The following is a 27,976-nucleotide window of genomic DNA, read 5'->3' on the forward strand; positions in this document are numbered from 1 at the left end:
ATCATATACACCAAAGAAACGGTGAGTTTCAGCACTGTGTGTACAAGAAAACAGCTTAGAGCACAGAGCAGGCTGTGATTGGCCTATCTCTCAGAGGAAAAGAGGATTAGAGGGACCTCTTATGTCTGTGCATGAGTGTGTCTTTGTCTGTCAGTGCTTGTGTTTGTGTGTTGGCAGCAGGTGCACTCAAGCATGCATGTGCCAGTGCGCATGCATGTGGCAGATAGTAAGATTGAGTACGGAAAAGCAGGGAGCCTCTGTGACTTTAAAGGTATTTTTAGTCGGCAGCGTCTCGCTGGTCATGAGAAATTGGCGTTGAGGGCGGAATTAAGCGCGTGCCAGGTAGCTAATAAGGATGAGAAAGGCTCAGTCCTAATATACTAGAAATTAAACGTCACTTGCAAGCGCACCGTCACACAGGAGCTGCCTCACCTCATCTAACTTAAGAGACACCACCAGAAACTCACATTAACTCTGAAGTAAAGGTATGTAACTCTTCTTCTGCTTGTCTATTGGAAAAGTAACCACTTGTTTTTTGGAAAGAAAATGAGCTAAAGCTCTCTAGGGAAGGTTCTAGTAGTTTGTTTGGACAAGAGCTCAACCGTGTCACAGGGGAAAAAGAGCTGTTATGTCTCAAAAGTATCACAGATCTATAGGGATGTCTTTGGAGAATTGTCTTACTGTGTAAACCTGCAACTTGTTGTGTTTAGTACGACGCTGTTGGTGCTTAAAAGCTGAGTTTTGTGGTTCATCTGTGGCATGAACGAGATATTGCCTTTGTTAGTGTCTGTGCCTCATACCCCAACTGAGTATTCAAATTTAATGAACACAGTGCAGAGTGTGTTATCTGGTTACCAGACTCAAGTTACACTGGTCTACACAGCACAAATACTCCTCACACAAACTGTAAATGTCCAGGAGCTGATCAAAATGTAAGGTTAGCGATGGAAAGTACAACTACTGTAATTAAGTACAATTTTAAGGTACTTGTATTTTGCTTGAGCATTACTGCACTACATTTCAGAGGAAAGTATTACCCCAGTAGATTTATCAGCTGTTACATTTAACATTACAAGTTCATAAAAGACACATACTAACCTGGAGAGTATAGCGACAGAAGTATCAGACCTTAAGTACATTACCTATGTCACATGGCGTTAAACACTGTGAAACAGCAGCAGTTTGGTCAGGCTGAGGCATGCTAAACTGTACAGACGACCAACACGGCCATTATTCTAGTGAGAACGGGATGGGAACAATTAGAAACATGTAACCAGTGGTTCCCAACATTTTTGGATTGTGACCTCTTACAAAAAGGGGGCGCTTTGTCACATTTCAGATGTCTATATTAGGGTTGCATGATTAATAGGAATATTCGCTAATGATCTAGTGCAATATCCAAATCCCAGAAGCTGCAGTTTTTTAGCTAAACTTAAAATATGTGATAAAACAGCATTATAATGAAGTACTGCAGTGCTGTAGAGATGCTCTGGTCTGCAAATCTAGCTCTCCAGATGTAAGAAGACAGTTTGTTTGGTACACATAATGGTCACATACTCATGATTTTAAAAGTTTTTTTTTAGTGAAATGATTGTAAATGAATTGTGTGTGAGTTTGATATATATTTTTTTTTTGTACTGTATTGTGCAGCCCTAGTCTAAAAGACTAGAAGAACTTAACTGAATGTACCATGAATAAAACTTTAATATAACCTCGTCCATGAACACGATTTCTGCCTGAGTCATGTCAGACAGATTTTCATCACCTGCAGTGGTTGTTCAAAAGCGAAGATAACATCTCCCATGATTCCAGGTGTCATTTTTCAGCAGAATAAGTACTTTTGATAATTTGAGTATAATTTGCTGCCAATACTTCTGTGCATTTTATTAAGTCGGATATTGAATGCATCCTTATCCAGAATCTCAGTACACAGGATGCATTTCAAAAAACTTAATATTTTGTTTAGCAGAAATATGCTTAAAGCGCCCTGATGGCGTTATGCTAGTGAGTCTCCTGTGTGCACACTGTATGCAGGTGTGTGTGTCAGTATAAATTGCTGGGTTTGCACATGCCTCAGAGAGCGCTTGTCCCCAGGCCTGTGTTTGATGTTGTATGTTTACACCTGTGTGTGTTTGTGTGACTGTCTGTCCATCCATCCATCCGTCTGTCTGTCTGGGTGACTGCGTTTGCTTTGCATGACTGGACTCAGTCAGTGTGTTTATGTGAGTGTGTGGGTGAGACAGAGAGTGGGGGGAGAGAGAGAGAGCATGCATGTACGCGCCGCTTCCGCCTCATGGCGTAGAGACAATCAGGCCATGCTTCAGCGATCAGTGGGAAGAAGGGGAGGAGCAGAGCGATCGCTACACTACCATCGTTTATCAGTGTAGACAGAAACCAAAACTCACCTCTGCCTACACGTACATATACACTAAAGTGAGGAGGAGGAGGAGAAGGAGGGAGGGACAAAAGACAACTATAAAAAATGAGGCATATTTATAGGAAAGCCAAGGAGACTAGGTAGGTAGGGATATAGGAAATAAGTGCAGTAAAGAAAATAGAAACGAGGAAGGAAGACTTGGCTGGGAAAAAAAAACAAAGTATGAAAGGAAACAGTCAGGACGACAGTGGAGGAGGGATTTTAACCCTGTGGCCGCAACACCCACCGATGTCAGTGGGATGTTCATATATAACCGTGTTTCCTCCCATACTGTAGGTCTACACTATGAAAAATATGCTCATTTGCTTTCCTGCTGAGACTTATGTAAGAAAATATTTGGAAGCTAAGTCTTGAGCCAGAGCTATGAGACGACCAGTTTATCAATGTCTGAAGGTGGTTCTGCAAGAAAAGGAAAGAAATAATCCAGCCCATAGTTCCACACAGACAGAGCCAGCAGATGTTAGCTTAGTTTAGCATAAAAAAAATTAAAACAGTGGGAAATAGCTAGCTTGGTTCTGTTTTACACTGTTAAAGCTAACTAGAACTCACTATTTACAGTGAGTAAGAAAAGCAAGAGTCCAGCAGATAGCCAGTTGTAGACAGAGCCAGGAGATGGTTAGCCTAGCTTAGCATTACGTCTCAAAATGTCAAGTTTAGTGGTGCAAGATGGTAGATTTTGTTGCCTTTGCACAGAGCTAGGCTAGCTGTTTCCCCCTGCTTCTAGTCATTATGCTAAGCTAAAGAGTGAGTTGCTGCCCCAAGCGAAAGAGTTGAAGTATCTTGGGATCTTTTAGTGGCAGTAAAATGGAGTGTGAGATGGACGGGTGGATTGGTGTTGCATCAGCTAATGTGAACACCGCACTGGACTGTTGTGGCAAAAAGGGAGCACGGACATCTGGAGGTATCTCGGAGTAGAGCCACTGCTCCTTTGCGTTGAAAGGAGCCACCTGAGGTGATTAGGGATTCTGATTGGGATACCTCCTGGGTGCCTTCCCTTGGAGGTTGTCTGGGTACCTGCAACTGGAAGGACATCCTGGCATAAACCCAAAACACACTGGAGGGATTCATATCCCATCTGGCCAGGGAACGCCTCGGAATCCCCAAGGAGGAGCTAGAAAGCGTTGCTGGGCAGAGAGATGCCTGGAATACTCTGCTTAGCCTGCTGCCACTGTGACCAGACCCCAGATAAGTGGGGAAAAAATGGACAGATGCTAAGCTAAGCTAACCTTTTCCTTTTTCGTAGCTTCATATTTCTTCAGTCTTCTTGTATTTAACTCCCAGCAAGAAACTGAATTCCCCAAATGTCAAACTAGTTCTTTGACAAAACACGAACATTTACTTGAAGAGCATTTCCCTAATGAGTCCAGTTTAGCTATTTTTTGTTATCATCATTTCTGACCTAAAATCCAGCAGTTCACACAACAAACAGCAGCAGACACGCACAGGGACTCGGTTGTATCTAACTGTCATCACATCTAAATTTGGTTTAAATGGTGATCTGTGGTGTCACATGGTCCCTTCTGCTTCCATTCAGAGGCTTTCCCATGTGGTGAGGAAAAAAAAACAGGACAGAAATGCATTAACATTGGTCTATTCCCCTTGGTGCAGATTGTAGTCACCCAGTCCTCCCTTGCACCCCTGCCCAGGTACTCAGGGCTCTGAGCTGGGTGCAGAGGACACATCTGCCCCAGAGCTCCGCAGACAACGCAGCAAATGAGCACTCGCTGTCATATTGCAACACATCTGCTTGACATACAGCCGAGCCGACGTATTTTAATATCCTCCTCGCTGGATCTGGTGTCTGGTTGTGCATATTCTCAGTACAGTGCAGCTATACTGTAGGTTTGTTTTGCAATCATTTTGAGCATGTGGGCTGATGAAATGCAATTGTCCTGTATCATTTTGTTTTCAGGTACATATATATTGTTGCACATGATGATGTTATGCTTTAAGGACGCCATATAGTGCAGCCTCTGTGATGTCTTTTCATTAGTGGGCTTTTATTACACTCTTTTCATTGCATGCTGCGCTCTCAGTGATAGCAACAGCAATCAATTCTTCACAAGAGGAGAGGAGATAAAGAATTCATTGTGATTTCTCTGGCTACAGTCAACCTGATTTCCCCGCATCCTTCTGCTAGCCCCGAGTTACACATGAACATATTTGAAAATATAAAGAACTTAGATATAAAATGAGAGATCCTACAACTGCCAGCTGAAAAAAAAAAACAAAGCATATGAGATATTATTCATGTGATGAGTCATCTGAAGACCTTCGCAGATGTCTTATCTGTGTTTCTGAATATTTTATGGTGGCAGTTCCCCCTAAAATTAGATATTTTGGCACTTTGAAATCATCATTTAAAGGGAGAGTTGGGAATATTTGAATAGGGGCTGTATAAGGCACTTTTTAACAGTCAGTGTATTACCTACTGTCGATGATAGTCAGCATGACATACAATATAAATACAATCCAGACATGCTACTTCCTCATAACATGGACCCTTGAACTTTGACTTTCTTGCACATACATCCATCACAAAGGATTGTGGGTCAGAATAGCCAGAAAATCTTGCTAGCTTGCATGCTGCAAAATGTGAACGGATGCAGTAGGACATCCTGGTACTTTTCACATACTGTATTTCACATACTAAATCTTTTTCTGACATACTAAGTAGTATGGTAGTATGAGTGTTGAGACATAAAGTTACTGTCACCTGCCACGTTTCTGCATGTATGACATCAACAGACAACAACTCGGCAAAATTTTCAACTTTCTGAGTTGTTGTTCCGACTTGAGGGAGCATTTATGTGAATTTTCCCACTCAGACAGTCATTTTTCCAATTATTCTGACAGCACATGAATGCACTATTGATTGATTTTTAATGCATTTTATTAGGAGGCTACCCCCCCCCCCCCAATCCTCCACCATGACTCCTGCTGCTTATTCAAATTGGGGACATGCTAACCACCATCCACTGTACTGCCTATCAATAATTCCCTAATACAATCCCACTTCAAATAATCTGAACTATCCCTTTAATATTTGTGTTGGACTGTGAAGTGGATAAAGACATAGTTATTATAAATAAAGCCTCAAAAGCACAATGCTGATTCTAGGACATCTGAGAGACTTTGTATGTGGAGAGAAGCGATGTGTGTTCATACAGTATATATGAACTTCCACAAGCCTCTCTGGAGCCCCAGATACTTGACCCACAAACAAGTTACAACACTCCTTTTCTTTCCACTTTAAAATCAGAACCATAAACAAAGGACCAAAAGAAAAGCATCGCCGACCCCACCTGTCATGTCTGCTCCGTTTAGCCTCCACTCCTTTAAACAATCAAACCACATTTCATTTCAAAGACACATTTAGTTGAGTTAGTCCCCTTTAAAAACATATTTTCCTCCGCTGATGTCTTCTGATCACCTGTCAGCGGCGGAACATGCGCGGTGAGCAGGAGAGCGGAGAGGCTGTGGGAGAATCTGCGTCAAGGTAGCCAGTGTTACACAGCGAAGAAAGGAAGTAAAACAATTTCATTTTCAAAATAAAAGCCTTAAACTCTTGTATTGGAGATTTAAATAAGTGGAGTATGGAAACCTGCCAGTTAAAGACAAAACAATCGTGGTGAGTCATAATTGTGAAATTTTTTTTTTTTTTTTTTTAAAGTTGAAATTATAAGATAAAACTTTATAATGATGAGATAAAATGTTGAAATTATGAGACAAAAAGTAACAATTATAACATAAAAAGTCATAATAGCTGTCTTTTTCCTGCTGATGTGTTGTCTGGGTCTGGATCTCTATTTCCAGAAAAAAACAAAACAAAACAAAACAAAACCTACAGTTTTGCTGAAGTTGAGATTTAAACATGTTTGTCAACCAATTAGAGATATAGCAGATAGTTTGTCGATGGCTGGCGTCTTTTTAAAATCTAGTTTTGAGGCTTTTTGTGCCTTTATTTGATAGTACGGATAGTAGGACTGGAGAAGGGGAAGGGAGAGTGAATGAACCAGAAATCATGTCCAGATTTTTTTTAGATTATGTCTAGAAGATTTATTTCCCATTAATTTGGTATGGTATAGATTATGGCCTATTCTTTGTGACATATAGATAAATTGTGTACAAATGTCAGGATTTTCAATTTTCCAAACAAATGCAAGTTCTGGATTATGTCGTTCAGGTATGTTATTTAATTTGCGAGTTAATTAGGGTTTTATTTTGTAAAGTCTACCGGAAACCCTGCGTGACTGTGAGCAGTAGTAAACCAGAGACCCCCCTCACGGAAAACTGTGGTAACTGTGGTGTAAAGCTGCAGAGATGCGCGACACAGAAAAACAAGGAGAAACGAGAGAAATGGGGAGACAGCACGGGACAGGAAAATAATCAGAGAACAGAAATGATCTGAGATGCTCCGAGACACCGAGGAACACCGTGTTCGCTGCGCTCTTTGGACATAAAGACGGCTCGGATCGTGCATTGATCCGAAGACAGGGGACGGGAGGGGTCGATCATGGGGAACGAAGCGAGCCTGGAAGGAGGCGAAGGGCCGCCGTCTGGGCTACCGGAGGGGCTGGCACCTGACGGGAAGGGCGGCTTCGTCCGGGTCCCCGAAGGTACCCCGGTCAACCTGAGTGAACTCAGCGAGGAGCAGAGGAGGCAGCTCGCCGCCGCGATGTCAAGGGCGCAGGGCAGGCAGCAGCCCGGAGGCGCAGCAGCTGCACGAAGGCAGGGCTTTCTTTTCACCAGCATTTATTTTTCATTTTTTTTATTTCTGATGCACTTAAAATACCCCAAAAACCCGAGCAGGCAGACAGTGATACGTGAGAGAGGAGAGCGTGTTGTGGTTGTGTGGAGCATCTTTTGGAGAGAAGGAGGCAGAGAGCCCGTTCACGCCCATTTTAATCCTCCCAACCTGCACCAAGAAACGATCCAGTTTTAGAGCTCAGAGTAATGGATTATTATGAACATCTGATCATCTGCATGAGTGAAAAAAAACATGATCTTTCTCGCCTTATACGCCTCTAATACCGTTCAATTGATAAGCAGGCGCTTTAAACGCTGTGTATCTGCAGTTTTCACGCGGATGCACAAGAATCAGTTCATCTACCGCGATTATTTTGAAGATTCAACACCTAAAATAGTCTGAATTGGTGAATTGTTTGCCTCGGTGTCCGCCGTTTGTCTCTCTGTGTGAGATCAGAGCGTAAGAGACACACCTCCACTATTTGTGCGAAATTTTCGAAATGCCTGCTGGGTAAGAAAATCTGTCGTGCCCAGTGTTTTTTTTTTTTTTCTCCTTCTTTTTTTTTTCATCTGAACGACGCCTTGACAGCCAGCTAAACAAAACCAGCCTCTCCAATATCGCCATTTACACTGTCTGCTCCTGCTTTAACTGTGTTTTATTCGGCTGTGCTGCTGTGTTGTGGAAGTGGAGGCATAAAGCTGCCAACGAAAACAATAATAATGCTTCAGATTTAATATTCTGTCTATATAATCCTTAAAGACTCCTCGATATGTAAATAAAGTGACATGGTGCTGCTAATTAGCTCCGATTGGGGGGGAGAATTGTTATTTATATCTGAGCTGGAGGTGGGGGGAGGGGTGCATCAATATTAATATGACTATAAATAGAACAGCAGCGTTAATGTCATCACTCGTAGACGTCCCTCCTGCTGTTTTCTGATTCTTTTCAATGCAAAAGTCGGATTTCATCTGCTGATGTCGAGAAATCAGAAGAGTCGAGTCTCTGTCCGTGGTGCTGAAATGCAGCTGCAGTGAGCGTTGCAACACAGCCACTCATGTTTACCAGGCTCTCACCCTGTACAGTCATGTTACTCACTGTGCGTTGTGACAAATAATCAAGTGCCGTATTCATTACTGCATTAAACTTTATTGCCTGGGAATGTAATTTCTCTCAGATGTAACAGCAGAAGCACCAGGGACTTGTATGCAAACAGCAGCCTAGGAAACCAATACGCCTATATTGCATAAACACATGACCACACGCGGAGATGAGCACAAACACGACACAACGATACATTAAAGATAAAATGTTAGAATAAAAAAAATTTTTAGGCATTTGGTAGCCTCAATAATTTGCATTTTGTTGGGAAGGAAAAATAATATGTAGTGTAATTTAATATGTCATTTAATTACATTTAAAATAGTGACATGACTTTTATGAGAGTGAATGTGACTGCCTGGGATAATATTGATAGATGAGGTTGGTAAAGTTGGGTTTATGCTGTGGTGGGTGCCGGATCACCCGGCTAATGTTAGCTAGTGTTGCAAACTCATGGTACTGTTGGACAGCAGAAGAGAGTGAAGGCACTCAGGAGGACGCATGAACGTCAGCGCTCATCTCTGCCAACCAGAATATCTTTGAGGTGGGAGGCTGCTTTCTGCTTTCCCATCCTCACCAGAACATCAGCTGTGTCGTTCATCTGTGCCAGCAGCTTATTACGAGGCATATTTACGTTTATTGTCAATTGTTAGGTGGTGACCTCTAGTGGCCGTGGCAGTTATGGTACAAGCAGTGCAGGTACATAAGTCAGTGTTGACTTTTGGTTTGACACTGGACATGAACCCCTGTCTCCTGGATGAAAGTCTTAAGTTACTTAAGTCACATGACTAACATAACATAAAGAACTTATTCAGCCCAAACCACGACCTTTTCATAAACCTATCCAAGTAGTTTTGGTGTCTAAACCGAACCACTCTGCGACTGTGTCACAACGGTAACCACATGTTTATTGGGTGTGACTTACATTTGTGACTTTTGTAATGTTCAGGTATGGTGGTTTCTAGCTGTATATTTGCCATTTCTGTGTTTTCCTATTGTTATTTTCACAAAGCTTACCCTAATCTGCAATATCTGGTCATATTTTGATGACATACCACTTTATCAAGCTTCTTTCCACAAACTGCTAGTCAAGAAACACAAATGAAATTCTGTAGGTTACAATGATCATGTTACTGGACCGACCACAGATTGTGGTTTGACAAATTTTTGTACAGGTTTTTTTTACAGTTTAAAGATGTGTCTCATGTGGGAATAAAATTACATTAAATCATCTATTTTAATTATTTCAAATAAACAAATACAAGCTCTTCAAGTAAGTTTTTTCTGCCCAGCAAAATATAAAATACTCAATAATAATCAATTACATAATTTTAATTGAAATACTGCCCATATCTGCTCACACAATGGCAAAACATTATCCAATCAGCTCATTAGTCCAACTGATACATTTTTCTGAGGCTCTGCCGTTGACTTTCACGCTTGTGCCTACAGCAGCAGTGTGTGTAGGTTGTGTACGTTGCTCAGCCTGAGCTAACAAAGATGTCTCAGCTTACCCCCATGGAGCCGCGCATTTCCCTCTCTATCTCAGTGATCTACACTCCATGTCATTCAGCGGTATTCACTTTCCTGTCAGCTTTACCCGAGGGCTGCTGGCTACACATTTTGTGTTCACTGATGTGTTGAAAGGGCCTGTGATTACAAAGAGCCAGCACCATGGTCTTAAACTGTATTATTAGCACAATGAGGCTACAGTGGAGGCAGAGGAGTTAGCAGCAAATACCTCAAGCAATATTGTTTGAGATAGAATAATGTAATCTAATTTATTGATTACCTCATAGTTATGACGGACGATGAATGTCGGTCTCATGAGTGTTTGTGTTTGCTTCAGTAGAAAGATTTATTTAGGTTATAGTGTTCATGGTTTCGACATCAGCTGATGGCAAATTAAAAAATAAGGTAAATAAAACCAAAACAAAAACTCTCTCTATTGTCTCTTTTCCAGACCGTCAGAATCTGATGCCCAGCAGCGTTCCCAGCAGGTAGGGGCCTCCAGGGGCCCTACAGGTCTCAGTAAGAGCCGCACTGTAGACGCCTTCAACCAGGGTCCGCCTGGCAGGCCCACACCGGGCCGCAGCCCCTCAACCCTCAGCCTCTTCGAATCCAGATTCCGGCAGGAGCCGAAAGACTCCGAAACCAAGTCGTCCGGCATGTTTGGCTCCAGCTTCCTCAGCGGGGCCAACCCGCTCAACGCTGTGTCATCTATGACCTCCTCTGTCTCCTCGTCCATTTCCTCCATGGGCGACTCTGTCAACATGCCCAAGTTTGGACTGTTTGGGGACGAGGAGGAGGGAGACACACCTCCTGAGTCCAAACAGGGAGGAAAACCACCAGGCAAGGGCCCTCAGCAAGGACCGGGTCCAAAGGGACCACAACAGGGAGGACCGCAGAAACAAGGTCAGGGCCCTCCTGGACAGGGGCCAAAGCCAGGACAAGGCCCTCCTGGGCAGGGACCCAGGCAAGGTCAAGGACCGCCAGGCCAAGGGCCCAAGCCAGGCCAGGGACCCCCTGGGCAGGGACCCAGGCAAGGTCAGGGACCACCAGGGCAGGGGCCAAAACCAGGCCAGGGACCCCCTGGGCAGGGACCCAGGCAAGGTCCCCCTGGTCAAGGACCCCCTGGGCAGGCCCCCAGGCAAGGTCAGGGACCACCAGGCCAAGGACCCCCTGGGCAACAGGCCCCCAAACCAGGTCAAGGACCACCAGGTCAAGGCCCCAAACAGGGTGGCCCTCCCCAGCAAAAAGGTGGACCCCCTCAACAAAGACAAGGGAAGCCTGGACAGCAAGGGCCACCAGGCCCTGGGGCTCATCCTGGAGAGCCAGCTAAGAGCGGAGGGCCGCCCGGTCAGCAGGGGGCAGGAAAGCCTGGAGGTGGACTCTGTCCGCTGTGTAAGACCACCCAGCTGAACATTGGATCTAAAGACCCTCCTAATTACAGCAACTGCACTGAGTGTAAGAACCAGGTCTGCAGCCTGTGCGGGTTCAGCCCCCCAGACTCAGCGGTAAGACAATGATTATTTACTTTTGTCCCTTCTCTTTTGTTTTATTCCAGGTTTCCACATGTCACTAAGTCTTAAATTAAATAATTGGAATTTAGGCTTTACATGTCTTTAAATGCCTTAAATACAATGTTGTCAGGTCTTCAAATATGAAGTTATGAAGTTAACATTCCTTTCATAAAGTTTTGTTAACTTTAGTCTTGCTTTTAAATGTGTTTTTGGTTAAAAATGGGTTCTGAGTCTGAATTCAGCAAATTAAACAGCCCCTAGTTCTGATGAAAAGTTGTCAGATGTGAGATATTTTGGTTCAGTGTTGCGTTTTTAGCTAAATAACGTATTCTGTCCCTGTTAGGGCTGGGTATACCTGAAGGTACTGACTGAAATAACCCAGCACCAAGTAGTATTGAAACTTCTCCAGTCAAACGATGCCTGCATTCAGTCCTTTTGACCGACTTGTAGAAAATCAAACCAAGCAAAAGTCCATAAATATATCAGAAAACACTGCAAAAGGTTTGGGACCACTCTTTAATTCAGAGTACCTAAAATTAACAAAGCAATGCCTAATGGAAATTTCTATGAGATTTCATTATTAGCTTTATTAGCTGCTAGCATTAATGATATTCTGTAATATGTTCAAAGGAACGGGGAGATTTCTGGTGTTATTTTTGTGGTTATAGCGCTTTTTTTTTCCCACAGGGGCCTCCAGAGTCAATGTAATATTAAAGCTCCTTGTAGTAGATTTAAATAAGGTCACATAATGACTTACATTGATGTGAGCAGTTCGTATAGCTGCCAGTTTTCTAAATGATAACTATTCTGTGGTCAAACAAAATTCCAGTCTGCTCTCGGGCACACTGGCATTTCTCTAATAATACAGAAGACAGTCCATGTTATTGATGGCAGAGGGTGGGAAAGGTCACACGTTATTAAATTTTCTGTGTGTGAAATATCAAAATATCCAGTCAGCCCACACTACACTGCAAAAATATAATCCTAAAAGCTTATTTACCCGGGCTAAAAATTAACTTTCTTACAAAAAGTGGGAGTTTAATCAACATCATAAAATTACTTTGTGATCCAGAGAGAGGAAAGTCTCAAATATGATCAAGATCGGCTTGTTTCAAATAGATAAAACAACGAGATCTCAAAAATAAGACCAAATAATTTAAGGTGTATTTTTACTGTATTACTGTTAGCAGCATATTGCTGTTCTCTGAGCCTGGCGAGGGGAATGTATCTCATAAGAGTGGCACACGATTTGAGGAACAGAGGGACCATATGGGCCCAGGGAATGTTGATCAAGGTGACTCATGTCATGGCCACAGGAAGACAGTGTGCCAGGCCAGTCTGTGAGGACACTCCGTCACACATGGATGGTGTAAATGCTGGTGGGCCATGATTACAGCGCGGCAGAATGACCGGTTCCTTCTGCTCGAGCCTCATCTTCTGGGAATTGTTAGCGTGCAGATAGTACTATGTGGCTGGGGTCAGTTCCTCAGCAGATTGATCAGTTCAGGAAGTGGATGTTCTTTGGTTTTTAATTCAGAATAACGTCTCCAGAAATTGAATGCTCTTCGTAGTTACAGTATACTGCGTGGTAAATGTTTTAGGTCGGTTGAATTGAGCTCATGTGTGTTTAGATTGTATGCAATAAGAACCATTAGACACAAAAATACACACATTGTTCTGGTCGAGATAGTGATCAATGGTCAACATCGGTCCTTTTAAACACTGTGGTCTGCACACAGTGGAAACTAAGGAGATATCCTGGACACTGGACAAAGAGCAGCCAGGATTCTCTGGGAGCAGGTGTTGAGATATACTGTGTGGTCAGTACAGACAATGAAATGCAACTGTTTTATTATGTTCTAACATGTACAAGCCCTGTGATACATGAAAGAACAACCAATATTGATACAGGACTAGTATTTGTCTTTCTGCTGACAGTCTGTTGATAATATTTCTCTGGTTTACAGACTGTTCTTGGTGTATTTTTATTCTAACAAGTTAAGTTAATAAACCAGCTAATTTGAAAATTAAGAATTTGACAAGCTGTGGTACAACAGCATAATTTTAGATCAGTGAATCCTGAAATGGGTCAAACATAACAGCGAACAACATCATAAGCAGAAGCATTAAATCAAGCCCACAAAACTTAAAATAAATTAAGTCATCTTGTGTTTTTCGATTCAACTGAGGCCTGCAGCACTAGCAAGCATAAATCAAGAATATAATCCCCAGAATAAATAAGTAATTTGTAAAATAGCTGATGAGTTATGTGCCTTTTAATGTTTATTAATTTAATCTGTTAAATTATGTTATTAATGGTTCATTTTGCAAAAAGTTGAGAATCCCTGATTTAAGCACTTGGAAGGGAAGGGTGAGACAAGGTGTTTGCGTTGTGCAAGCTCACCGCTAGATGCCACTAAATCATCCACACTGGTCCTTTAATTAGAAAGAAACATTTATTATTAAAAAAACATTACATAAAATGTAATTCATGTCTGACTATAAATATCCAGTGCTGTGTTTCAGTGATTAGTATTTATGTAACTGTTGCCAGATTTAAATTCTCTCATGTCATAAGAAGCAATTTAGCTGGGGAAAACAGGATTCAGCATCATTTGAAACACTAATTAATGGACATGTCTCTGAATTTGTCTTTAATTTACGCTAAATAGAAAGAAAACAGCTATTTTAGGGGTTTAATTGGTTACGCTTGCCTGTGTATGTACTGTAATTACACAATTTACTGATGTCTGTGCTCATAACAGTGTGAATATTTGTTCCAGTCAAATCTAACCCATCTTTTGTTTCATGCACAGGGTAAAGAGTGGCTATGTCTGAACTGCCAGATGCAGCGAGCCATGGGAGGCATGGATCCCCCCGGCATGACAAAACCCAAACAAGGCTCGGCCCCACCCTCCCCCCAGAGACAGGCACCTGGCAAGCCTGGCAAGCTGCTCATAAAGCAGCAGAGCACCACCGACCAGGGGTTAACGCCGCCAACCACACCGAGGCAGAAATCCCCGAGTCTAACCTCCCCTGGCCCGCTTTCCCCGGGCTCCTCGGTGGGAGGATCGCCCAAAATCGACCCCAAGACGGGCCGCCCCATTCAGGCGAAGTCCAGCCCGCAGCAGTCTCCGGCTAAAGCCAAACAGGAGTCCAGCTTCTTTGGGGGGTTCAGTCTGGGAGGCTTAACGGAGGCAGCTAAACCTCCTGCGGCTTCCTCCCAAGCTGCCGAGTCCGTCACCGGGAAACTGTTTGGCGGGTTTGGCGGTTTGATGGAATCATCGAAGCCTTCAGCACAGGCCGCACCAAAGCAGGAGGAGTCTGTTGCTGGGAAGTTGTTTGGTGGTTTTGGAGGATTGTCAGAATCAGCGAAACCTCCCGCCGCTGCTTCTCAGATGTTCAGCTTTGGATCGTCGCTCTTGACATCAGCCACCAATATCGTCACAGGAGAGGACGAGAAGGCGGCGGATTCTCCGCCCGGGTCACCACCAGACTCCCCAGGTGACTCCGGACCAGGTTCCCCTCTGGATTCTGGCCCCGGCTCGCCACCCGACTCCCCCTTCTCTGAACCCGGGTCTCCTCCTGATTCAGAGTCTGCTCCTGACACGCCACCTGCTAAGTCCAAGAAACCGCCCAGAGGCATGTCTGTGGAGAAGGAAGAGGAGGCCAAACCTGCACCTGCACCTGCACCTGCCCCGGCCTCAACAACGAAGGAAAACTGCCCGCTCTGTAACGTGGACCTGAACGTTGGATCAGCAGACGCGCCCAACTACAGCCTCTGCACCGAATGCAAGAAGAAAGTGTGCAATCTGTGTGGATTTAATCCGACTCCTCACTTAGGAGAGGTAAGAAATCTTATTAGAACTACAGCATCCTGTGCCTCCAACACTCTGCACCTACCAGTAATTTATGCATTCTGTCGTGTATAAATAGAACGCAAACATCCTCTAGATGTTTCATTGAAATAGGTCACTGTAAAGATACCATCAGGAGCTGCAGAGTTTTCAGCTCTGCGTTTTTTCCCCACAAGCATCAAGCAAAGTACTCTGAAAGAAGGATTAGTAATTAAGTAAAAAAAAAACAAAAGACTTCTTCTGTACGCACATAAAGGTTTATTCCCTCAAAATTTCTTTACAAATTTGTTCAAATCTGTGTTAGTGAGCGCTTCTCCTTTGCCAAGGTAATCCACCCACCTGGCAGGTGCGGCGTATAGAAATGCTGATTAAACAGTGTGGTTTTTGCACAGGTGGGGCTTCGACTGTTCACAAATAAAAGACCACTCTAAAATGTGCAATCTGAGAATTTTATTAAAAGAGAGGTATGTGATATATTTACTGGAATTTATCATAAAAAGGCCATGATATATCATCAGAGATCAAGCAAACATGCTTAGTTGAAAGACTCACGTCTTTGACAACGCTGCAGTCGCAGTGTCCCCCTTTGAAATTTCTATTCTGGACCAGAAAAGCTGCATTAATTAGAGTTCAAATTGGTGACGAATGTTCACCTAATGAGTAAGTGTATGAGTCACAACAAACTATTAACAATCTTGTAAAAGGGATAGATGTTTTTTAACGGTTAAATTGTGTAATATGTTAATGGGGTCTGGTGGGCAGTGAGACAGGCAGCCACTTAATTTAGCTCCAGAATGTGTATTTTCAGAGCAGCAGGCTTTTGTTTTCAGGATAATGGGGTTAATTTAATATAGACAGACGACAGTTATAAACAGCTGATCAACTTACAGTGTAGGACTCGTGCTCCTCCACTGCTCCGGCAGCCTGCCTGAGCTTCCTCAAGTCTAGTGTGGAGGAGGTCAGGGGAAAAACTAGCTTCAACCATAGATCGTTCGGGTCAGGATTTTGCCCCTCTGGGGGAAAAAAAACTTGGTATCTGTGGCCCAGTGTGAAATAGCCGTGGAAAAATGGGCGCAAAAACACAAGTGTTATGTAGGCCACACATTCGTTTACCGCAGATAGACGCATCTGCACGTGTTTGACCGCTGAGTGAATGGATGTGGTCAATTTAAGCTGCATTTTAAAACGCCAGTCTCATCGTTACTATCAAGCTTTCTTTAGCAGAGAGGTTGGCCAGACATGTGAAGATAAATTAGGTTGTTTAAATGGACGTCTCATCACCAAAGAGCACTTCAAACAATTGACACTTGACTCTGAAACCAAATACTCTGCATATGTGTATGTGTGACCATGTCAGCTTGTGAGTATACTTGTTTGGCTGTTTGCAGAAGTGCCTGAGCGATGGAGCGACTGGAACAGCTGCACCTCCACTGTTAGACTACTATAAGATCAGCAAACGTGTGCTTTTGCATCCCCACATTTTGATCATACTAATTTGCTATTTTTCCTTCTTTGCCGTCACTGAAAAAAATTGATAAAAAAGAAAAATATTGATGCCGGATTGATAAGAAGACTGCCAGCAGTAAACATGCCTTTGATCTGGTGTCTCTAGCATTATGTGTTTCTATGGAAACATAAGAAAGTGTTGGAGCTGTAATTTAATTAACGATTGTTAAAGTATGCTAAAGTTGTCTGACCTTGAGCGCTATTAGTTATTGGTTTGATTAATGTTTAGCAATGTGTTTATTGATTACTGACAGTGGCTGATCAGGCTAATTATCAGCTAATTGTACTCAGTTTCTAACAGCCGTATGCAGTAAATATGTATGTTAATCTGTCACTTACTGCTGAAAGTACAGAACAAACTTATTTTTAAAATATACAGTAGTGCATTAAAGGAGCTTTACAGTAACAGTGCAGCTTTATTGATCACGATTGAAGGCTCTATATTGAAGAAATTGGCACTTTCAGGCTGCCATACTAATCCTGCACCCACACTTTTAACAATAAGCAGGCACTCATGACCGTGTGCACAGGATGCATGACTTTCTTCCTACTTACAGTGGTCTTTTACCATATTGTTGTATTTCAGTGATGCTTGTATCTTCACTTGTGTGTGTTTGTGTGTATGAGAGTTTGTGTGTCCGCTCATTGTCTGATGACGTGGAAACCGAACACTTTTGGCCTGCTTCTCTCCTGAGGTGTGGGGACTGGTTTTCTGGTGTTACCGTGGTGTTTTGTCTCATCACAAGACCGTGCCGAGTTCCACGGAGCAGATGGTTCTCTATGGTGTAGATTCAGTATATTGAGGAAACAGAGGCCAAAACGTGCTTTCGGTTGAGTGGTTTCTCAGCATGCAGGCAAAACATAATCACATATGCTTCGCCCACTTAATATTCTATCGAAGTATCCTAGTTACTGTCTATATGCCACTCATAATCTAAACGGTCACTGAAAATTATGAGCCATGCATGGTTAACCAAACTAGAGCCAAAGGTCAGTGACAGTGTGATGTTTGATCCTCCTGACACGGTCATGTGATTCGCAAGCACGTGTTTGTCACCCAGCAGCTCTATCCAGGCGCCACGTGTTAGCTGCTTTGTTAGCTTGTGGTTTAAGTGTGTCTTTAGTAATCTGCTGTGTATTTCTGGCTCTCCGAGGAGACTTCAGTAACAGTGAGTGGAGCTAAGCTGGGAATGAACTCCACCTCCACTCTACTTAGAGTAAATGCTAAACTGTCATGGGAAATCAACTTTTATTTTGTAAAATAAACTCTGGCAAAAGTCTTCTAAGGAATAAACACTTTAAATTTCTAAAAGCGTTACTCAGATATGAAGGCCTGCGTGAGATGTAAGAATAAACACATTTTCTTTGTCAGTACAGTGCAGTCTGAACTTTCAAAGGAATAATTTGGCATTTTAGGAAATGCGTTCATTCTTTCTCTGTGGGAGAGTTGGATGAGAAGATCGATACCACTCTTATGTCTGTCTGTTAAACAGAAGGCCACAACCAGCAGCATACTTGCCAGCAAGACCTCAAAAATAGGGAGGATTTTGTAACCAAAGTTGAGCTGTGGGTGTCCTCCTCCAGAAGACTTTGTTTTCTGCATTCTGGTGTCTTCTAAAGAATGAAAGTTACCCAATTGTAATTACACAGCCACAGCATTTAAAATTCTTTTAGTTTTACTTTGAATTCTCAGGAAAAAATACAGAATAATTCACCCCTTTAGCAGATTTTACAAATGCAGGCTCATATCCTTTGAAACTTTATACAAAAAATGGGAATTCCTATTTCTAGAATGTCTGAAATTTGTATTTCTTTCTTCTTATTCTCATTTTTTTTTCCAATTTGCTTCCAATCAGTCATTCTACAAACGTTCTATAAATGTCTTATGTTATCACTTTTATAAATCAGGAAGGAAGGAACCAAGCAACACAAGAAACAAAAACAAAAAACTGTTTATCTGCTCTCTTTTGCATGATGTGCATACCAGGAAATGTTCATGGGGTGTACGTTTGATGTAGCTGCATTGTTGTCCAGGTGGAAATATTAGACTTGTCAGGTTGTGATAACTAAAAAGGAAAAAAAGGTGTCAATATTTCTCATAAATCGGGAGGAGATGGCAATGGAAATGGAGTGGAGTCTCCTGGGAAAATGGTGATGGTTGGCAAACATGACGGGCAGCTGGTTAGCTTAGTTTAGCATTAAGACATGAAAGAAAGAGGGGGAAACAGCTATATCTTGGCTTGGAGCGCAAGCTTTCTGGAGTGTCACGCATAACCACCATTAAAACTGAAATTTTTTGTATATGTAAGTGTACAGATTATACAAACGAGATATAACATGTTATTTTGTGAGCTGTAGAGTTGTTGGTAGGCTGATTTTTCCATGTTTGGACTGAGCTGTTTTGGTGTTTCCAGTTTTTGTGCTAAGCTAAGCTAACTGGCTGTTGGCTGTAGCTTTGTATCTACTGCACAGGCATGAGAGTGGAATGGATCTTTAAAAACACATGATTTAATCAGGCATATGTCTCACTTCCTGCTTTAAAAAAGGCGGGAATACTGCTGAAGCACTGGTAAGCTTTCTATTAAACATACAGAATACAGAAAAATATCACATCAAAATATATAATGTACTCTTATTTTGGTGTGAAACTTCAAATTGGAGAGTAGTCCTACAACTTTTCCCTGCCCCACTACTACAATACAGTACTAGAGTTCCCTGACAAGATGGCCGCCATTTGTTTACAGTAGTGATGGCACTATTAAAGACTCGAGCTCTTTTAAGTTTCGGATTCTTGTCCTTTTCTTAATTGTAGCCGCTTGCTGAGATAATGAGGAGCTGAACTGCACAATCACTTAATTGAGGCCAAGCATGGGGAAAAATGTAATTATGTTGGAGAGATGGGCATCCAAGCCACTGATGCTCTAATTGGATATAGATTAGTCCTTTGAACGCCATCGTGTCTTAAAGCCAGAATTGTCAGCTCGGTTTTGTAATTTTAAGTGCGACGTAGCTAGAAATCGGTACAAGAAGGATGAATGATTTTTGACTCATCTAGTGCTAAATACAGTTAATAACTGAGCCATGATAGAACAAGTTATATCTTAAAACAGCAGTACCTTGTGGAGTATGACTGACGAACAAACACACGCACACATGACACCTTGGCTGAGTCATCTACCCCCTACGTACTGTGCCTCGCTTCTGTGTCACTCGCCGTCACAATGTCGGCTGTCAGTAGGGGTTCATTCGGTGACGCATGAGAGTGGGTCACAGTGTGTGGACCTGAGCGTGAGTGTGTGTGTGTGTCGGGGGAGGGGACTGAACAGTATGTTTTATTTGCCAGACGGTTGAGTTTGCTCGTTGTGTTGCAGACTGGGCAGGCTGGTGTGAATTTGCAGACCAGGTGTGTTGCTTGTTGTAGTTTGTAAATTATCTATTTTGCTGAAGTTCTGTGTGTCTTTCCACTGAAATATTTGAGGTTGAGAGTGCCTGCGTAGGTTAGTTAACTCTGTCTGAACTGACCCATCCAAAGCCCCGCCCCTTTTTGCTGAGTGCTCCAATGACAGTTGAGCAAGTTTGGTAGTTTGCAAAACTCTACCTAACTTACTAGCTACTGATTGATGAAGCACCAGCTATTTAGCTAGCATTTTTGCTAACATTACCTATCATTACCTATGTTGCTAACTCATAGTTGATGTAGGTTAACTAGGTAGTTAGCTGGTGACTTTCTACGATTATGATTTTATGATACAAGGATGATTTTTAGCGTTGATGTTTGGATTCTTGACATTATGGAGTGTTGATATTGGTGTTCTTTGTAGGTTTTAGCATTGATATTGGCTTCTTTTTAATGTTGATATTGTAATTCTTGACATTTTCTAGTGCTTGTATTGGGATTCTTTGCAATTTTTACTGTAGACATTGGTGTCCTTTACAATATTTAACATTGATATTGGCGTTCTAGATTCTTTACCTCATTGATATTGGGGTCTGTTCTAATTTTTAGCATTGGCATTGGTGTTCTTTATGATTGTTAGTGTTCATATTGGGATTCTTGACATTTTTAGGATTTCTGAAACCTTAGTATGAAAGGGTTTGTGCTGAAATTGAGACTTTTGGACTTTACAACAGAAATATTTGATATTACAGAGAGAAAAAAGGTAGAGTTGGGTACTGGCACCAAATTCTAGGTACTGGTTCCACAATGGTTTAACTGTGAACGGTACCCAACCCTACTGCATAGTGTACGTGTCAACACGTGTGCATGTGTAGGTGTAATCTCTGTTTCCTAAAAGGATTTAAAGGGCAACAGGAAGCCTGTCATTTCTATCGTGACCTGATCCCACACTCAGGTGACTCACGACTCACCTTCATGGTTTTTCCCTTCCTTTCTTTCCACCACAGCCCTCCATCTTTGTCCATCTTTCTCCCCTGTTGTCACATTTCTCAGAATATCTCTATCATTTCCCTCTGTTTCGTGTCTTCTTTCTCTGTATCCTTTAATCTTTTCCCATCTTTATAAGGCCTAGAGGAGACTCACTTAATGCCAGTGGTTTTTCGGTGCTTATCCTCCCTTTAAACACAGTGTCTTCTCTGTGTCAGACTCCCCCTCAGTAGTGCTATCCCTTTTCTCGCTGTCGCTCCCTTTGATGTAGGGAAAGTCTGTAAATGTGTGTGTCTGTGTCTACTCTGCTCAGCGATGTTACTGTAGCTCAGACTCCATGTCATGCTGCCCTTATCAGTAATGAGTGTGCTCGTTGGAGAGGTCTTACGTAAAATGGGAGAGGCACCACTTTGCTAACAAGCACAAATCAAAGAATTGAAGCTAAGACAAGGAGGCTGCAAGCTATTGTCTGTATCACCTGCACCAAGGAAAACCATCAAAATATCCCATTTTGAAGCTTCATAACAATATTTGGTTCATTTTATAGCCTGCAGCTTGAGCACCCGTGTCTGGTTTACTTTGTAGGTCTGATATTTAACCATCCACAATGTGCACTTTTTTAATATCAGTGTATTTTTATTTATACTGACAAATGAGTCATTTATAATGACATTTGTATGGAGGTTTACAGTTTACTCATCCTTATATTTACAACTACATTACCAGGAATATGTAGCTGTATTTTACTCACCAGAAGATTGTGCTTTGCTGTAATATATCAAATGGTTTCCCTGGCCTTAATAATTAAACACTTTAAGGCTGTGCATAAGGAAGGATCCTAGCAACTGAAATCCTTCATTCCAAAACTCCTCCCATTATTTTTGAGCTCGCTGTGTTTCCAGCGAAAAACACACATGGAAAACCCTGAAAAGATCTTAAAATTGTTAGTAATCCTAGTATTGTTTTTATCGAATGCTTTAATCATCCACATTTTTGAGAAATAGGTCATCCTTGTCGTCTGTCAAAACCAACATTCGTCTTAGAGGACTGACATCACTTTCATCTCAAGGATTTGTTTCTGTTTCAAAGGCTGGAAACGGAGGAAAATGGCACCCAGGATTCATTCAAAGTGAAAACAAAGTGTGACAAAAGCTATTGTCTGGATAGATATAGCAATTCAGTGTTCAATAATCCAATATGATCAATGCAAAATGAAAATATTGATCTTTATCATCATCTTCCTTTATTTGGAAATTCCCATGGCATGTTTATATTACAGATGTCTAGAGTTCAGTCATAAAATTGGAATCATAATTTAGTTGTTTTTTTATGAGTTGACACATGACTGAATGTGTTAAATAGACACATGATGTCGTCTGATATTGATTGAAAATCGAAACCGGACCTTTAGGTGTGAATCCGCCCTAAGTCAATTCATTGTCCTCACAAGTGACAAAAACCATGATGGCTGCTTATTTGTGTTTGTGCATGCATTGTTTTTGTTGGTTGGCCCAGGTCCTGCTCATCCTCACGTCTGTGTAGCCTGATATGCTAACACACACTCACTACATGGTATTTCCTGTGTCTTCCTCCCTCATTGTTATTCTGTGTGCACAACCACAGCCTGAGCCCTCCTGAGTCTGCACTGGCAGATAAAGGCCTCCTCCATGGTCATACATACAACACACACACACACACACGCATACATGTAGAGTACAGTAACAGCCTTTGGTATCTTCTGCCAGGTTTATTATTGTTATCTTCTTTACATAATCACATCTTGCATATACACCCACTTGTGATCTGAAGCTGTTTTCCACTGTAGTTTGACTCCCGTCTGTTTGTCTGTACCTCAGGTTAGTGTATATCTGGCCCGTACAGTCCGGTTGCCTCACAGCTTTACCATCGCTTGCCCAGGAGGCTGAACTGTACGAAAATAGTCACCGCCACAAAAGAGCCATAAAGGGGAGAACACAAGCTACTGCAGGGCAGCTTTCTCTCTGCGTCTCTGTGTGTCTGTCTCTCTCCAGGCTCCTTTGTGTTCCCTCTTTCATATTTCCTACTTTTGAAAGGGTCTTTTCGGCCGCACCAGGCAACCCACAGAGTCCTCCCCCCCCACGGCTACCTTGGAAGGCTTGAAATAGAGGGTATTTTTAGACGTGGAGGTGTTTCTGTGTGTTCATGTGTGTGCAATGCTGTCTGTCTGCTGGGGAAGTGTTTTAGCTTTGGCTGTGTAAATGCTAGTACATGAATAGGAATGCACTGTACATATTATATTCATGTTTGGTCTGAGTGGTTGCACACACAAGCTAAATAATAAAAACAGAGCATGATTAAACCCCGCCCCCACCAGAGAAGAACACAATTCTACTACTGTAGGTAGCAAGCTAGTCATGCTAACGTTTGCAACTTACATTAGAGCAGATGGAGACAAAGTTATATCCATTCCTCAAATGTTTTTGAAAGTCTAAAAAAGGACACCACCCTCCACGATGAGTGTAGCTTATTTTTGAGCCCCATTCACATGTAGAGAAATAAAAAACGTGACGTGCTTGCAGTGCCCATTTTGATTCACTAAGTTATGAGTGGATGTTTGCTGTTTGGAGGATTGGTTTAGTAAAGGGTCAATTACTGTCTTGTCCGTGTTTACCAGCTCCTGGACCTTGTTCAAGCTACGAGAAGTGGTTCATCGTTGTTTTAGAAGCTGCAATGATTGAAATGAACTGTCCTCAGGCAGCCCAAACGGCCTCTCCTTTTCCTTTTTATACAGCTCCCCCTCCAGCTCCACTTCAGAATGATCCCCAATTATCCCCTTTCTAATTTACTGGTGCTTGCATGCTTAGCGAGGGCCGCATTTTAGCCACTGAGCCTTAAGTGCCAAGAAAGGGGGAGCAAAGCCAAGACATCATGTGTGCCAGCACTGAGTCCTGATGAGACGGAGAGGCTGGGACAGGCAGGCAAAGACACACAGACCCTTCTGAAAACACACACATTCTGGCAGCGGCCTCATCTAGTTAGCACAGGCTGTTGTATTTACATCCTCCTGACTGCTGCTGCTGTCTCTCCCCCTGAACACACGGTTTATGAGAGTGACAGGAGAGCGATTCGAGTTGAAAAAGCAAGTTGGCTTTGTGGATGGAGTGTCTGACTCCGACTTCCTCCATAAAAATTGATATTCAATAGGTGAGGCCAGCAGCAGAGCCAGGATTAAGAAATTGCTTCACCTCCAAAAATAATTTCCGTGCATTAAAAAACCTGGGAGGAAAGTGGATTAACTTTTTTTTTCCGCCAGGTTTAAAGTAGTGCCTTTCATCCTTATTGGAGAATGTATGAAATGGTATAGGGGATGCAGCTGGAAGGCACTTGTTGGATTGACAGATTGCGAGACATGCAGATGTTATTCATTCCAAATTAAATATTAAAGAGATAGTTCGGATTATATGATGTGGGGTTGTATGAGGAACTTATTCATAGTTGATGGTTGCCACACCCCCAGTTAGGAGAGGCAGAGAAGGGCGCTAGCAGAGAAGCTAAGCAATGTACCTTTGTGGACAGGCTCAACAACAGTTTAAGTGTATGTTATATTTATAATATTTTCACTGCTTTACCATGCTGTTAGACATCCTTTTCAAATGGAAAACCATTGTAATATGAGCCAGATATCACTCTTTCCAAACCAACCAAACTCCATACGTGAGAGCAGTAATTTTACCTCACAGAATACAGGAGTAGCTGGTCTAACACTCTCCATCTGTTAGTTTGTTTGTGTTGCTGTGTGACTGTTGTGTTTGGAAAGGAGAGTTTGGACTCACCAAAGTCACACAATAACACAAACAAACTAACAAATTGAGACGGCAGAAAACCAGCAGCTCCCTTATTTAAGGAATTAAAATCACCAATTTTGCCTATGGAGTTTGGTGTGGTTGGATGGTTGGTTTGAAGGGAGCAATATCTAGCTTATATATCATTATTTTCTTGTCAGAAATGGCAAAGTAAAGTGGTGAAAATATTCTGAATGTACAGTGATATTGATTTTTCTGGGGGGGAGCTTTTTTTGGTGGCCAAAGACCTTTTGCTTTTGCTTACCCTGTGCACAGCAGTACGTTGCTTAGCTTGGGTGCTGGTGCCCCTCTTTGCATGTAATAATGTGGGTTTCCTGACCTTCATCTACTGAAGAACCTCATACAACCCCACTTGAAATATCCCTACAAGGTATAAAGTCATGCGCCAAGAACAACGTGCAAAAAAAAAAAATGTAAAAGAGCTGTGAAATGGGTAAGAAACACACAGACAGACAGATTACATGTGAATGTGGAGAGGAGGAGGACGGGCTCGAAACCAGAGGAGAGAAGAGACGAGAGAGAATACTGTGACAGAAAGAGGAGTCCAACAGGGGAGTGGAGGGGACGAGGGGATGTCACAAAGGATATGGGTGCCAGCCCATGGTGCCCAGAGCAGTGCAGACCATGACAACCTGACTATTGTGGTTTGCTTTACTGCTCATGACTCACGCCTCTGAGTCACATTAGCCGCACCTATAGGCTGAATTTACTGTCAGGCAGAAAACATCTGATGAAGCAAGAATTGCAACATCAGATGTTTTCTGTGAGGATAAAGGAAGTGGGCTGCAACGCTTAGACTCAACACAACAGTGGATCTATGTGGCATGTGGCTGTATTGGTTTGATTAGAGTTTGTGAGGATGAATTATATCTGATCAGTTCTGCTTGTTGAGTAGAAATGTTCTCCTTCGAGGGTTAAAGAAAACTACGGCGTCTCAGTTGTTGTTTAAATTGTGAATATTTCCTCCAAATCAAACTCCAGATGTGTGTGTGTGTGTGTGTGGTTTATGTAATATAAACAAAAGATATGCTTGTACAGAACATAACCACACATTTGTCTTTGTTTCTACATGTAGAGAATTACATAAACTAATGCAGTTTCTTGTTCTTGATGACCTCCAAGGGTCTTGTTTTCACACCAGTCAGAGAAAAGTAAACTTGCTTGGCTTTCTGTAGAAATGTAAAGGTTTACAGTGATTTATTTTATCCATAAGTATGCTTTCATTCGTTCATAATCACCTGAACATTTAAAAAATGTTGTGTTTTTGTTACCTTAGAATGAGCAGTTTATATCTGCAGAAGAAGAGGCAGGTCCTCTTCCACAGAGGACACCTTTCACGTTTTTCATGGCCACCATGTAGGTTTGTGTATATGCTCCAATATGTAATGCATGCATAATCATCACGCATTATATTCAATTTATATATATACATTCATATAGAAAAAACACAGACAGTAATTAGCATTTTGTGCAAGTAACCGTTAAAGGGAAACAGCCCTCTCCACCTCCATATCTCAAAGCTTTAAACTTTAAACAAAAGCAAGCTTCCAAATATTTTTATTAGCTGAAGCCCACAGCTCATTAAGCCTAACCTTTAAACTGAATGCAGGAGGGGGTGGGTATCTTCCTCCCACCTCTCCCCTCTGGTGCAATTCCCCTGTCCACCTGCACTCAGAGGCTTAGTACAGAAAAAGCTTAGTAATGGTGAACAAACACACTTATCAGTAGATGATGAGGCTACACACACCTACCTTGTTAATGGCTCTGTTTTTGTCTCCACCGACGCTTGAGAAAAAATGTCTTCAAAGGTCTTTTGAAGGTAGATGTTTGACTTTGTTCATGAACTTTGTCTTCCTGCAATTTGGTGCTCGGCAAGTTGTGTATAATGGGTTGTTTTTTGCTGAAAGCAGCTGCCTCCTGCTGGAAATGTGGTTAATATGAGACTGAACCATATAGGTAGTCTATGACATTAAATGTTTGATTAACATTGTAACACAGCTGCAGTTTGGTTAGGTTTAGGCTGCAAAACTATTTGTTTTTTCAGAAAAGATTGTGGTTTTGGTTAAAATAAGTACATTAAGTATTGTCACGTGATGGAAGTCACATATGTAATGCAACTAAATTAACTTAAAAGTTTATAATGATAACAGTCAACTTAATTGTCACATACATAGTCCAGTACACAAGGAATCCACGTAATGGGACCCAGAAAGGCCCTGTCTGAACCAGGGGTTGAGCCCATGTCATATGGCCCATGTCAGCCCATATGGCTTTTTATGGCTCCTGTTATGATTACTATGGCCACTAGAGGTCACCAGCTAACAAAAACATGCTGCTTGATTGCACGATGGGCTGAATCTACAGGATGGAAAAGCAAAACACTGAACTAACAGAGGCTAGCTGCATAAACCTGCAGAGTTGGTCAGAAAATTTCATGATCATGATTATAGCGAATAAAATCATCATATTATCACGGTTATTAGTAATATTAGTAATATTGTGGCATTGCTCAAATGTGCTGAAAGTGTGCATTGCGACTGCTGCTACTTTGTTCCCATTGTGGCAACCCAGACTGAATCTGCATAAATTTATTTCGCTGTATGGCTCTTTGGAAAAGAAGTGCCTGTTGTGTGACATATGATATGTAAGATGAGTAAGGGGCTAGAGGCATGAGCCGACTGTTCATTATCCATAGACAGAAGAGAGAAAAGCATCTTAATATCCTTGACTGTCTCAACTTCTATTTCGGATGGGAAGCTGACACATGCAGACAGATTAAGAAGTGGGTTGTAGATGAACAAACACAGATGCAGACAGAAAATGCCCTGAAACAAATGTCTCTCGCTCCTTAATCCTTGGGCTCAGAGCACATATAGGCGCTGTCTCACACCTAACTCTTTTGTGTCAGAATTCACTTTAAGAGCACAGAGCTACACCGAGGAAAGCGAGTTTCCCCGCTCTTCTGGCACTTTTTTAAATATCAATCCGTGACGGAGCAACGTAGCCTGACATTCTTGTCAAGCGAGATCAGGAACATTGAGGCTCTTGTTTGTCATCTGTCGGCTTTGAGCGGAGAGAA

At 42.1% G+C, this 27,976-nt stretch overlaps 1 protein-coding gene across 6 annotated transcripts in view; it reads left to right on the plus strand.

Annotated features, from left to right (window-relative positions):
* Positions 1 to 320: 320 nt before the first annotated feature.
* The window catches only part of pcloa (piccolo presynaptic cytomatrix protein a), an 81,493-nt gene continuing 53,837 nt past the window's right edge, over positions 321 to 27,976 (plus strand). For 3 of the 6 annotated variants that reach the window (XM_084711401.1, XM_084711402.1, XM_084711403.1), the window contains exons 1-3: positions 324 to 485; positions 10,249 to 11,302; positions 14,125 to 15,156. In XM_084711401.1, coding sequence (XP_084567527.1) covers positions 10,454 to 11,302; positions 14,125 to 15,156 — 1,881 coding nt within the window. In that variant the 5' untranslated portion in view covers positions 324 to 485; positions 10,249 to 10,453. Of the gene's footprint in view, positions 486 to 6,766; positions 7,169 to 10,248; positions 11,303 to 14,124; positions 15,157 to 27,976 lie in introns of those variants that run through there. The other 3 variants (XM_084711404.1, XM_084711405.1, XM_084711400.1) reach the window with 2 other exon arrangements.

Source organism: Lutjanus erythropterus, chromosome 22 (assembly GCF_056507025.1).
Source record: "Lutjanus erythropterus isolate fLutEry1 chromosome 22, fLutEry1.hap2, whole genome shotgun sequence".
NCBI lineage: Eukaryota > Metazoa > Chordata > Actinopteri > Lutjaniformes > Lutjanidae > Lutjanus > Lutjanus erythropterus.